General features: G+C 43.3%; 2 protein-coding genes across 2 annotated transcripts; both read left to right on the forward strand.

The window, feature by feature from the left end:
* Positions 1 to 405: 405 nt before the first annotated feature.
* Positions 406 to 4,957, forward strand: LOC110091395 (olfactory receptor 4D5-like). Its single transcript, XM_078378431.1, has one exon. It carries the CDS (start codon positions 3,610 to 3,612, stop codon positions 4,633 to 4,635), a length of 1,026 nt encoding a protein of 341 aa, XP_078234557.1. The 5' UTR covers positions 406 to 3,609; the 3' UTR covers positions 4,636 to 4,957.
* A 1,550-nt stretch (positions 4,958 to 6,507) lies between these two features.
* Positions 6,508 to 11,027, forward strand: LOC110091383 (olfactory receptor 4M1-like). Its single transcript, XM_020815497.3, is given in 2 exon segments — positions 6,508 to 10,885; positions 10,888 to 11,027. Coding segments are annotated over 2 exon segments (993 nt in total). The 5' UTR covers positions 6,508 to 10,032.
* The last annotated feature ends 2,741 nt before the right edge of the window (positions 11,028 to 13,768 follow it).

Genomic DNA, 13,768 nt, shown 5'->3' on the forward strand with positions numbered 1-13,768 from the left:
AAGCGGGTTGTCTATGGTGCTCTCTTGGGGCCCGCCTGATCCAAGAACTGGGAAGCCCTTTTAGGTGCTTGCCCTTCTTTAAAATCAATCCGTGTGTTGCAGAGAAGCTGTCCTGCCGGATGCAGGGATGACTTTGGAGGGTGGAAAGAGGTGCCTTCTCCTCCAGGACGTTTTGCAGCTGGTAGGTGTTGCTGCTCCCTGGTAGAACGGGTTCTGCAACTGAACCTTTCTGCTCCCAATATAACGACTTCTAGGCTGATGTTGGGAAAGTGTGAAGGCAGGAGGAGAAGTGGACGACAGAGGATGAGACGGTTGGACAGTGTCACTGAAGCGACCAACATGAATTTGACCCAACTCTGGGAGGCAGTGGAAGATAGGAGGGCCTGGTGTGCTCTGGTCCATGGGGTCACGAAGAGTCGGAAACAACTAAATGACTAAACAACAACAACAAGGTTGCCCTTTATTTTCAGGTAACACCCTTTGCAATAGAATGCGTAGTCCCAGCTTTCAAAATGGTGCCTCTTAAATGCTGTGCAGAAAAATTCCCTTAATATCCAACTGTTCTGCTTTGTTTCAAATGTTTTCTTTTAACATCTTTGGTTAAGTACCAGTGGAATCTTTTCCTGAAGAAAGAGAAAGAGAAATATCTCGGCAATAGGGGGGTATTGCATGAGTAAAGAAAGAATAAATCATGTATGATCAAATAAGGATAATAGATATTCTGTACTGAAGGGACAATGCACAAAATCTATTAACTTCCTAACTGTTAGAGCAGTCCAACAGTGGAACTCGTTACCTTGCGGGTTGGTGAGTGCTCAAACACTGGAGGCATTCAAGAAAAACTTAGATCATCACCTGGCAGATATGCTTTGACTGTATTCCTGCATCGAGCAGGGGGTCGGACTTGATGGCTTTGTAGGCTCCTTCCAACTTCGTTTTTTTATGATTCTGTGATTCTATGACTGAAGAACATTCTGAATGTATCTCTCCCCATGACATCTGGGGCCCTCTTGTATTACAGCATCAAGGGGTAGAGTGGAACAACGAGGGGAGAAATGGGTTACAGGTATACTATGCAAGCCTTACAAGCCTGAAGCCATGGCCGTGAGAGTAAATGTGCCAATCAGTTTTGGAAGAGGAGGAGGCGGTAGCATCAACGAGTGAAAAAGGCATCGGGCACAACCATGGAGAACAAGTCTACTGACAACTGAAGAAGAAGAAAACTACTATCAGATTTATTAAGAAATTGTGCCGGTGTCAGATTGACTTGTATATTGTATTTTCTGCATGTCTGGTGTATGGAAGTGTCTCTCTATTCATTCATCATTTTTGTCGTTATCATCATCGCCCTCTCCTCTCATGTTCAGTATAGTTCCCTTCCATGGACTGAGGTCCACCTCAATCAGAAGCAGCTACTGAATTATCAGGTGTATGGCTTCAAGGTGTCCCGTGAAATATGGTGCATTCTATTAATGTTAATGCCATAGTACATTTTAAGATCCCCAAAGATTCTTTTGTTTTTTCTGTTGCAATGGACTAACCGAGGACAAACTCTCTATAATACATAGCAATGATAGCTAAATGCTTCCAATGGAACGGAAGCATGCTTATCTCTTGGAGGAAAAAACAGAAGGATTCTCGGGGGACTAAAGACTAATTTGGCATTAGCCTTTGTGAGCGGAACCCTTCTTCTTGTATGCATCTGAAGCAGTGGACTGTCATTCACTAAAACATAATAATATTGTGTTGTCAAGTCAGTTGTGATGTACGATGACCCCTTTTCGGGGTTTTCCAGCTACAGAACTTGTTTACCATTCCCTTCTTCCGGGGAACACCCTGGGAATGTGCAGCTGGTCCAAGGCAACACAAGCTGGATCCACTCACAGTAGGGAATCCACAGCCAGATATCTAAACGACCGAGCTAATCAGCTATTGTATACTAGATAAAACTGGTAGTGTTTGTACAATCCCAATGGGCTCCTTTATATCCTAGTGAATGTCTTTTTAACATTGAAGTGGAATTTTTGTCCAATGTCTAATGGGAAAGCTGAAGTCAAAAGACTGGAGCCCGTCTCCTATAAGGAGAAGTTAAACATTTGGGGCTCTTCAGCATAGAAGGGAAAAAGAAGGCAAAGAATGAGAATGGTAGAGGCATATGTGCTGTGTGGAGAAATCGAATAGGGAAAACTGTTCCTTTCTGTCTCAGAATCCTAGAATTCAGGGTCATCCCATGAATGGAATTCATGGAATGTTTGTCAAAATGAAGAACTTTATTGCAGTGTATGTAGCTGAAGTTCCTATGGAGTTTGCTGCAAAAAAGAGGGGGTGATCTTGGCCATCAACCTCAGTGGATGTGGAGAAACATCAACTCTTGCATCTGTAGTAAAGTTTAGTCCTGTATTATTGAGGAATACATGGACCTACATACCTCCTTAGATGTAGGATATGTTTCTAGTCTCCGATTCAGGACCTGTTTCTAAAATCCTGCCTCCAGCCAGATGGTTCTGACAAGCCCATGGATCAGGCACGGAGGTGATGATCTCCTCCTGCTGTTTCTTTCTGGCATTTTCTGTGCTGAGGTATAAGGCTATGGGCATGGATGTTCCTTTGAGATATAATATGGTTAACTGCCACTGCCTGTCCTATTCTTCATGAAATTCCACAGCCATCTTCTCAAAATCTATCTGACCTGGTGGCAAGGTGTCACCCCCTGGGCTCATGAGTTCTGTAAACTTTTAAAACTGGCAGTGCAAAAGTAGTGGATTAAGAAACAATGGAGTTAATTACATATCATGGACAGGTAGCCTGAAGAAGCATCTAAAGCATTTGCCTGTATTTCATTCAACCTAGCTGCATGTCCTTCTTTTCCAGTCTGTCATCAACGAACATCCATCTAATGAGTTTCAAGTTCATCTCCAACAGGATGTAATTCCACGATCTGTGCTACTGTTAAACAGTATCTAGATTGTTGTTCTCCCCCATCGTATGCTTTTGTGCTTTCTCCACTTCTCATCTACACCTTGTCTAACAAAAGGAGAGAAAGCTGTGAGGTTTTATGCAAAGGCATTTCCACCTTTTTTGAACAGGGTTTTCCAGGTGGCTGAGAACTCCCAGAAGTACAAGCTGGATTCCGAAGGGGCAGGGGAACTAGAGACCGAATTGCTAACATGCAATGGATTATGGAGAAAGCCAGAGAGTTCCAGAAAAACATCTGCTTCATTGACTACGCAAAAGCCTTTGACTGTGTGGACCACAGCAAACTAAGGCAAGTTCTTAAAGAAATGGGAGTGCCTGACCACCTTATCTATCTCCTGAAAAATCTATATGTGTGACAGGAAGCAACAGTTAGAGAGCTCTGTAGGCATTATCAACTCATTATTCCTGAATTGGGTGGAGCACACTAGGCTCTTATAACAAAGAAAGCTATCTTTTGTCACATCTGGAGACTTTGCCTTAGATCAGCGTTTTTCTTGGAGTCCACAGCCCTGTGTGTGAGAAATACCATCTGTTCTGACCTCCCCAAAACTGGCCAACTGTATTTAGGGATCCCTGAAGCCTCATTTTTTGCCTATGCTGCAAGTATGCTAAAACCATCATCCCAGTCAGTTTATGACACCATCTTCTCTTTTCATCTGTCTCATATATTTACCTGTCATATCTTTATCTCTTGCAGTATCTGCCAGTGAGACCAGAACTGACCTGATGGAAGAGGACAACAATACCATTGTGACTGAATTTGTCTTTCTCGGACTGGCCACAAGTCTAGAAATGAAGCTCCTCTTTTTTGCAATTTTCTTGGCAATATATGGAGCAACTATGGTGGGCAATCTCTTGATTGTAGGCCTGGTAGCTTATGAGCCTCTTCTTCATGTGCCCATGTACTTTTTTTTAGGAAATCTCTCTTTCCTAGACTTCTGCTATTCCTCTGTCACGGCTCCTAAAATGTTGGTTGGCTTCCTATCGAGAGCCAACACCATCACTTACACAGGCTGCATTTCCCAGATATTCTTCTTCCACTTCATTGGTGGTATCAAGATTTTTCTTCTCGTCATCATGGCCTTTGACCGCTACGTTGCCATCTTCTACCCTTTGCGCTACATGACCATAATGAACAGGACTGTGTGTGCAGGGGTTGTGGGGGCCTCCTGGGTTGGTGGCTTGGTCCACTCCATAGTCCAAGTAGCTATCATTGTTCAGCTACCCTTCTGTGGACCCAGCGTCCTCGATAACTTCTACTGTGATGTTCCCCAGGTGGTCAAACTGGCTTGCACTAACACGTTTTTGGTGGAGTTACTCATGGTCTCCAACAGCGGGCTGGTGACTCTGATGTGTTTTGTTGTTCTGCTCATATCATACTCTTTCCTCCTGGCCAAACTCAGGGCAGGATCTGCATCAGGATACAACAAAGCCATTTCCACATGTGCCTCACACATCACTGTGGTGACCTTGGTATTTGGGCCTTGCGTCTACATTTACCTCCGTCCCTTCCGCAGCTTTCCTATGGACAAAGCCGTCTCTGTTCTCTACACCGTTGTCACTCCCGTCCTCAACCCTTTCATTTACACTCTGAGGAACAGAGATTTCAAAATGGCCTTGGAAAAGCTCGTGAGGCGGAAGATGAAATCAACTCCCTGAGACGGAGCAATATCACCAAGTCTTGTTCATAATACTTACCGTCATTCAAGAATGTAATTCACACATTCTGTAATAAATAATAAAGCATAATCTATTGGTCCATTTAGTGCGCTTGATTGCCTGCTGTTGCTCTAGATTTTTATCACCTCATCATCACAGCAACAAATTTGTTGCGTTGCAACTGGCTTCTTATGAAACCGTTTCAGAGTCAATTTCATAGGAATGAGCTGCTAATCAGAAATGTGGAGAGTAGTTTTATGTTTATTTTACTTTGTTTCATTTCTGTTCTTGGTGGTTCTCCAAGTCTTTGCCAAGTCATTCCCTGCACCAGCAAGATTTGCTGGGTTCATGCCAAAATGACACCCTGTCGATGGTCTTATTCTTCCTCTGTGAGTGAGTGTATGTGTGTCTGTGTTGGCCTCTTCTCTTGTGCAAGAAAGGTCCAAATTATGTCCAGTTAAACAGCTTTTCCAGGAAAGTTTGCACAAGAAAGGTGCCATTTCTGCATCTATTACAGTTTTTTTCTGTGGGATGGTGGTGGGACATGATCGTGAAACATCTGAGGAATCCCTCAAGATTCCCCATGGGATTATTGGGGGGGGCAATCCTCTCACAGAGAAATCTCATTGAAATGAGAAAAGAGAGATTCTCCTTGCCGCTTACCCATCAATTTCTTGCTAGGAGAGAGAAGGGCTGAAGGACTCCCATCCTAGGTCAGGTAAGAGTGTAGAAAAAGTATGCCCTCTGGAATCCTTTCTCAAGGTCACTTCGGTGATGGTCAGTCATTCAAAGGGAGAGCCAAGGTCTTGCAGTTGCCTATCCTTAGTTACCTCATGGATAGCAGATTAAGAAGGAACATAGCCGCCTAGAGTGGTCGAAATGACTAGATAGGCGGGGTATAAATACAATTAACAACAACAACAACAACAACAACAACAACAACAACAACAACAACAACAACAACAACAACAACAACAACAACAACAACATTGATCGACTGGTCATAGAATCACAGAATCATGTAGTTGGAAGGGGTCTATAAGGCCATTGAGTCCAACCCCTTGTTTAGTGCAGGTATAGATATCAAGGGATATCTGCAAAATTTCCAAATTTCTCTTGAATGCCTCCAGTGTCGGAATGCTCACCACCTACCAAGATCATTGGTTCCCTTGTCGTACTGCTCTAACAGTGAGGAAGATTTTCCTGATATTCATCTGAAATCTCACTTCCTGTAGCTTGAGCCTATTATTACCTGTCCTACACTCTGGGGTGACTGAGAACAGATCCTGCCCCTCCTCTGTATGACAGCCCTTCAAGTCTTTGAAAAGCGCTATTGTATTTCCCTTCTGTCTGGACTAAACATGCCCAGTTTTTTCTTATAGTCATAGACCTCCTCATTATAGCAAGGGTGGAGAACATTTAACTCTTAGTTGCGTCAGTCTTCTATCGCCAGCAGTCCTAGACACCACTATTCATGGGAAAGGGTTAAAGAAGATGTAGTCAGAAAGATCAGGGGGTTCTGAAAGATCTGGAGGTCCACTTCTATTTAAAGAAGGGGGTAAGCCAATGCTTTTCTTTCCTTGCTTCTGAGCTCCCCCTTGTGGAAAGCTGCTCCACCTTCTTCCCATGAGAATATTTTATTTTCATACAGCAAAATAGCCATCCACAGATCAGACTGTCAAACTTGTAAAACAGATCAGACAGGAAGTCCGATCTGGACAGGCATGGTAAAATAAATAAATGGATCCATTTGTGTCATCATTCTGGTTGCAAATTGATTGCTTTTGCCATTCTTCACTGAAACTTTTAGTTTTGCCTTGGGAACGTCTCAACATTTTCCCTTCTGCATCTCCCACTGGGGGGGGGTCTAAGCTTTACTTCTAATGATCCCCTTTGGAACATACATGCAAGTGGGTTGTCTATGGTGCTCTCTTGGGGCCCGCCTGATCCAAGAACTGGGAAGCCCTTTTAGGTGCTTGCCTTTCTTTAAAATCAAAGTGTGTGTTTCAGAGAAGCTGTCCTGCTGGACACAGGGATGACTTTGGAGGGTGGAAAGAAGTGGCTTCTCCTCCAGGACATTTTGCAGCTGGTAGGTGTTAATGAAGGCTTTGCTGCTCCATGGTAGAACGGGTTTTGCAACCGATCCTCTCTGTTCCCAATATTTGAAAAGTTTTCTTGTAGCATCTTTGGTTTAATACCAGTGGAATCTTTTCATGAAGAATAAGAAAGAGAAAAATGTCGGTAAAGTGTGGGTATTGCATGAGTAAAGAAAGAGTAAATCATGTATGACCAAAGATGGATAATAGATATTCTGTACTGAAGGGACAGTACAGAATATCTATTAACTTCCTAACTGTTAGAGCAGTATGACAGTGGAACCCGTTACCTCGTGGGTTGGTGAGTGCTCCAACACAGGAGGCATTGAAGAAAAACTTAGATCATCACCTGGCACATAGGCTTTGATTGTATTCGTGCATCAAGCAGGGGGTTGGACTTGATGGCCTTGTAGGCCCCTCCCAACTTCACTTTCTATGATTCTATGATTCTATGACTGAAGAACATTCCCAATGTATCTCTCCCCATGACATCTGGGGCCCTGTTGTATTACAGCATTAAGGGGTAGAGTGGAACAACAAGGGGAGAAATGGGTTACAGGTATACTATGCAAGCCTTACAAGCCTGAAGCCATGGCCGTGAGAGTAAATGTGCCAATCAGTTTTGGAAGAGGAGGAGGCGGTAGCATCAACGAGTGAAAATGGCATTGGGCACAGCCATGGAGAACAGGTCTACCGACAACTGAAGAAGAAGAAAAGTACTATCAGATTTATTAAGACATTGTGCCGATGTCAGCTTGATTTCTATATTGTATTTTCTGCATGTCTGGTGTATGGAAGTGTCTGTCTATTCATTCATCATTTTTGTCATCATTGTCATCACCCTCTCCTCTCATGTTCAGTATAGTTCCCATCTGTGAACTGAAGTCCACCTCAATCAGATGCACCTACTAAATTAACAGGTGAATGGTGAAATACGGTCCATTCTATGAATGTTCATGCCATAGTACATTTTAAGATCCCCAAAGATTCTTTTTCTTTTCTGTTGCAATGGACAGACTCTCTAGAATACGTAGCAATGATAGCAAAATTCTTCCAATGGAACGGAAGCATGCTTATCTCTTGTAGGAAAAACCAGGATTCTTGGGGGACAAATGATTAATTTGGTATTAGCCTTTGTGTGCTAAACCCTACTTCTTGTATGCATCTGAAGAAGTGGACTGTCATTCACTAAAAAATAATAATAATGTGTTGTCCAGTCAATTGTGACTTACGACAACCCCTTTTCAGGTACAGAATTTGTTTACCATTCTCTTCTTCTGGGGACATCCTGGGAATGTGCAGTTGGTCCAAGGCTACACAGGCTGGCTCCACTCACAGTAGGGAATCCACAGCCAGATATCTAAAACACCAAGCTAACTAGCTATTGTATACTAAATAAAACCGGTGGTGTCTATACAATCCCATGGGGCTCCTTTATAACCAAACAAATATATTTTTAATATTGAAGTGGAATTTTGGTCCAATGTCTAATGGGAAAATTGAAATCAAAAGACTGGAGCCCGTCTCCTATAGGGAGAAGTTAAACATTTTGGGCTCCTTAGCATAGAAGGGGAAAAGAAGGCAGAGAAGGAGAATGATAGAGTCATATGTGCTGTGTAGAGATACCAATTGGGGAAAACTGTTCCTTTCTGTCTCAGAATCCTAGAATTCTGGGTCATCCCATGAATGGAAATCGTGGAAGGTTTGTCAAAATGAAGAATTTCATTGCAGTATATATAGCTGAGATTCCTACGGAGTTTGCTGCAAAAAAAGAGGGGGTGATCTTGGCCACCAACTTCGGTGGATATGGAGAAACATCAACTCTTCCATCTAAAGTAAAGTTTAGGTAAAGGTAAAGCTTCCCCTTGACATTTAGTCTAGTCATGTCCAACTCTATGCTGCGGTGCTCATCCCCGTCTCCAAGCCATAGAGCCAGCATTTGTCCGTAGACAGTTTCCGTGGTCATGTGGCCAGCGCAACTAGACACGGAACACCGTTACCTTTCCACCGAGGTGGTACCTATTTATTGGCTTGCATTTTTACATGCTTTCGAATGGCTAGGTTGGCAGGAGCTGGGATAAGCGATGGGAGCTTGCTCCGTCGCCTCAACTTGATCTTACGACGGCTGGTCTTCTGACCTTGCAGCACAGAGGCTTCTGCGGTTTAACCCACAGCACCACCATGTCCCTTAAAGTACAGTTAAGTAAAGTTTAGTAATGGATTTTTGAAGAACACTGGACCTATGTAATCCTTAGATGTAGAATATGTTTCTATTCTCGGATTCAGGACCTGTTTCTAAAATCTTGCCTCCAGCCAGATGGTTCTGACAAGCCCATGCATCAGGCACGGAGGTGATGGTCTCCTCTTGCTGTTTCTTTCTGGCATTTTCTGTGCTGAGGTATAAGGCTATGGGCATGGATGTTCCTTTGAGATATAATATAGTTAACTGCCACTGCCTGTCCTGTTCTTCATGAAATTCCACAGCCATCTTCTCAAAATCTATCTGACCTGGTGGCAAGGTGTCACCCCCTGTGCTCATGAGTTCTGTAAACTTTTAAAACTGGCAGTGCAAAAGTAGTGGATTAAGAAACAATGGAGTTAATTACCTCTCATGGACAGGTAGCCTGAGGAAGCATCTAAAGCATTTGCCCGTATTTCATTCAGCTTAACTGCATGTCCTTCTTTTCCAGTCTGTCATCAACGAACATCCATCTAATCATTTTCAAGTACATCTCCAACAGGATGTAATTCCATGATCTATGCTACTGTTAAACAGTATCTAGAGTGTTACTTTCCTCCATCGTATGTTTTTCTGCTTTCTCCAGTCCTCATCTTGTCTAAGAAAAGGAGAGAAAGCTGCGAGGTTCTATGCAAAGGGACTTCCACCTTTTTTGAACGGCACCTCCAAATATCCTGAAAACCAACAAACGAACTCACAGCAATGAAATGAGGAGAAAAGCTTAACCTAATCAGCATCCAGAAATAGGAAAGTCAAAGATCATTCAAATTTTGGAGGCTGTACCTTTGCCAGGAAACTGAGGTTAGACATCTAAGCTCCCTGACCTTCCTTTTCTTCCCCTTTCTGCTCATTCCATCTCTGGTTTGTGTGTCAGTAATAGAGGAGGAATGAGCCCAATAGATAAATGCATGAGTAGACTGGCTAACCTCATATAGTATCACCTCCTGCCCTTCCCATTCAGCTGCTGGCAACCATGATTAATTTCTTATGCCTTTTTCAATCTCTTTATCTACTCTCTTCTTTTCTTATCCAGGTGCAAGCTACTAACATTTTGCCCCCAAAATGGAAGATGTCACAGGAATGACTAAAGTTATGTTGGCAGAAGCACCGTCCACATACTCTCACAGTGTGAGGAACAGCACCAGGGTGACTGAGTTCATTCTGACAGGGCTATCCCATAAGCGTGAAATCCAGCTTTTCCTCTTTACCCTCTTCCTCATTTTCTACATGATTGTCCTGCCAAGCAACATCTTGATTATCATCACGATCCGGGGTGACCCACATCTCAACTCACCTATGTACTTCTTGTTAGCCAACCTGGCTTTCTTAGACATCTGGTATTCCTCCATCACCGCCCCCAAGATGCTGGTTGACTTCTTCGCTGAGCGCAAGATCATTTCCTTTGGGGGCTGCATCGCGCAGCTCTTCTTCCTCCATTTTGTGGGTGCCTCCGAGATGTTTCTGCTCACCGCCATGGCCTATGACCGGTATGTTGCCATCTGCCAACCCCTTCGCTACACCACCATGATGAGTCGGCAGTTGTGCATCATCCTGGTGATAGCTTCTTGGACTGGGGGCTTTGTCCACTCCATCATCCAAGTTGCGCTGATCCTCCATCTCCCATTCTGTGGCCCCAACGAACTGGACAACTACTTCTGCGATATCACCCAGGTATTGAGGATTACATGTGCCAACTCCTTTGCTGAGGAGATGGTGATGATCTTCAGCAGTGGCCTCATCTCTGTGGTCTGCTTCATTGCCCTCTTGGTTTCCTATGCCTTCCTGCTGACCATGTTGAAGAAGACCCCTGGTGAGTCCACCAGCAAAGCTTTTTCCACCTGCTATACCCACATTACCATCGTTGTTTTCATGTTTGGTCCTGCCATTTACATCTACGCCCGACCCTTTGATGAATACGCACGGACAAAATCATCTCTGTCTTCCACACTGTCATCTTTCCCCTCCTCAACCCCATGATCTACACCCTCAGGAATAAGGAAATCACGACTGCCATGAAGAAGGTGGTCAACAGGCGCCTCCTTTGCAAGACAAACTGAGATGGAAAGAACAAGAGTGGTCTTGGTTTGTTCCTACATGACTGAGGGTGAGCTGTATGGTCAGTTTTAATGGGGGGGGAATACAAGGCCATCATCCTATCCTTTAAAATCAGAGCCCTTTTTCCTGCTTTGTTTGTTTCATTTCTGTCCTGCTCTTCACTCACCCAAACCCATAACTGTGCTACTTCTGGCATTTTATTACACACACACACACACACACACAAAGACTAGAATTGAGACATAGCTACAGAAGCACTATGTTGTTACCTCAATGCAGAATCCTTTGATTGACACCCTGAGAAACAAAGAGGTGAAGACGGCCATCAGGAGGTTGAGAAGCAAGAACGTTATTTTGAATGGGAGGGTCAGGGGTTGAGGGGCGTTGAGTGCCAACAGTCACTCTAGCTTCAGCTTCCACAAGCCAACTGAAATAAAGTGATCAAATTGAGTATAGCACTTATTTTATTCTGAACCACATTCCATACACTCTTTCCTTTTGCCACTAGAGTTCTTTGCTCTGGAATTTGTTATGTCTAATTATCACCGTCGTCGTCGTCGTCTTAGAACTGCAGAGCTGAAAGGGAACCTATGGGTCATCAAGTCCAACCCTATCAAGGAGGCCCACTGGAGAATCGAGCTCCCAACCTCCGGTTTCGCAGCCAGATATTTAAACTACTGAGCTATCCAGCAGTTCTGCTATGGGTTGAATCCACTTTCGTCCATCTTAGTTCTAGTGAGTCTTCTTCTTAGTAAATCTAGGATCAGCTCTGAAACTGAAAAGGCCACTCTTTTTCACCACTGCTCCCATGTAGCTGTGCAGAAAAGGGGAATTCTACGATGCATGGTAAAAAAAAAAAGTAACTTATTAAAACTGTCATCCAGCCCTCACAAGAAATGTAAGAAATGTAGGAGTGCATCCATAGTGTAAAATTCAGTGGAGCCCATACAAACATGAATGAGGTGGGTGAGTCTATAGACAGATAGGGCCCCTTCTGAACGCAAGGGGGGAGTAGGGGAGTCATGTGATAAGAGCAGTCTAGCTAATGCACCCCCTTTGGGAGGCATTCTGACCAACTCCATGACATTATTTGTAAAGTTCTGGATTTCCATTATAAAAAAAAACACACACACCATGTCGCGTTGGGAAAGCACATACAGCCACCTAATTGTGTGACCTATTCACTCAAAGCCCATGGAAAGCTGGTATGGAGATATATTATATCTATATCTATATCAATCAATCAATCTATCATTGCAAGTCTTTCTTTTTACAAGACAGCTCCATGAAATGAGTAGCAGAGTATAGCAACCATAACAGGTCTTTCAAGGTAAGTAAGATATTTAAGGAGTGGTTTTACCAGTTCCACAATCCCAGTGAGCTTCCATGGCTGAGCACGGATTCAATCACACACACACACACACACACACACACACACACACACACACACACACACACACACACACACACACACACACACACACACACACACACACACACACACACACACACACACACACACACACACACACCCCAAGAGAGTTGTTAAGAGGCTACTTGTCTCTTCTTTGAGGGCAGCTGCACAGTCTTCCGCATTATCTATTCCTCCTATCCTTATTTCAAATTGATAACTACTTTCTTAACTTCACAAATGCCTAATGGGGTAAAGAGGATCCATTTGTCCAAAGTCGGTGCATATGCTTATTTATTTATTTATTTATTTATTTATTTATTTATTTATTTATTTATTTATTTATTTATTTATTTATTTATTTATTTATCCATCCATCCATCCATCCTTCCTTCCTTCCTTCCTTCCTTCCTTCCTTCCTTCCTTCCTTCCTTCCTTCCTTCCTTCCTTCCTTTCTTTCTTTCTTTCTTTCTTCCTTCCTTCCTTCCTTCCTTCCTTCCTTCCTTCCTTCCTTCCTTTCTTTCTTTCTTTCTTTCTTTCTTTCTTTCTTTCTTTCTTTCTTTCTACTTGTATCCAGCCCCACAGTGCATAGCTGTCTTGGGGCCGTTTACATCTGTCGATCAATAGAGACATAAACACAGAGAGACAGACACTCCGCACAAATTAAAATCTAGACAAGAAGCATTCAAATGTCTCCCTTTCCCTTATGAGCTAGTTTTGTGCATGCAGGGAATTTCTTTTTCCTAGGCAAATATTAACCACACGATTTCATCCCCACACCTTTCAGTCAAGGTTATAGTCCAAAATCCATGCTAAGGCTCTGTCTGTTGTCTATGTAGACCTCACTCAAGCACCAATGCAATGATGCTTGTCTGAAGATGTGTTAACACAATTCCCAGGCCAAGGTGTCATTACTGATGTTTAATAAAGGGAGTAATCTAGACTCAGAGGAAGGAAACAGGCCAGCCCGCCCTCCCTTCCCCCAGTCCATCCTAGTTCATTCTATAAGGGAATTTATCTATGGGGGTTGTTCATTTGATCAGAATACTGTACGTGAACAACTAAGCTTGCCAAACCAGGCAAAGATACACGTACAGAGGCTGCTCTGCTCTTCCTATTTAACCATACACAACCACAACAACTAGGATGGAGGAAGGCATGGCTAACCTGTTGCCCCTCTTCACACATTAAGACCAGCCTTTTTATTGAATGGCTGGATAGCATTCATGTTGACCTCAGCATCACAGTTGGGGTCAGACAGAAGTATAATATATGTTTAAAAAAAACAAGGAAAACAAACAGAAAATGAGATTATCCCATTCTACTCATATG

Source organism: Pogona vitticeps, chromosome 6, assembly GCF_051106095.1.
Source record: "Pogona vitticeps strain Pit_001003342236 chromosome 6, PviZW2.1, whole genome shotgun sequence".
NCBI classification, from domain to species: Eukaryota; Metazoa; Chordata; class Lepidosauria; order Squamata; family Agamidae; genus Pogona; species Pogona vitticeps.

What these genes read in the sequence shown, in the direction of transcription:
- LOC110091395 (XM_078378431.1), top strand. Translation starts at nt 3,610, where the DNA reads ATGACACCATCTTCTCTTTTCATCTGTCTCATATATTTACCTGTCATA.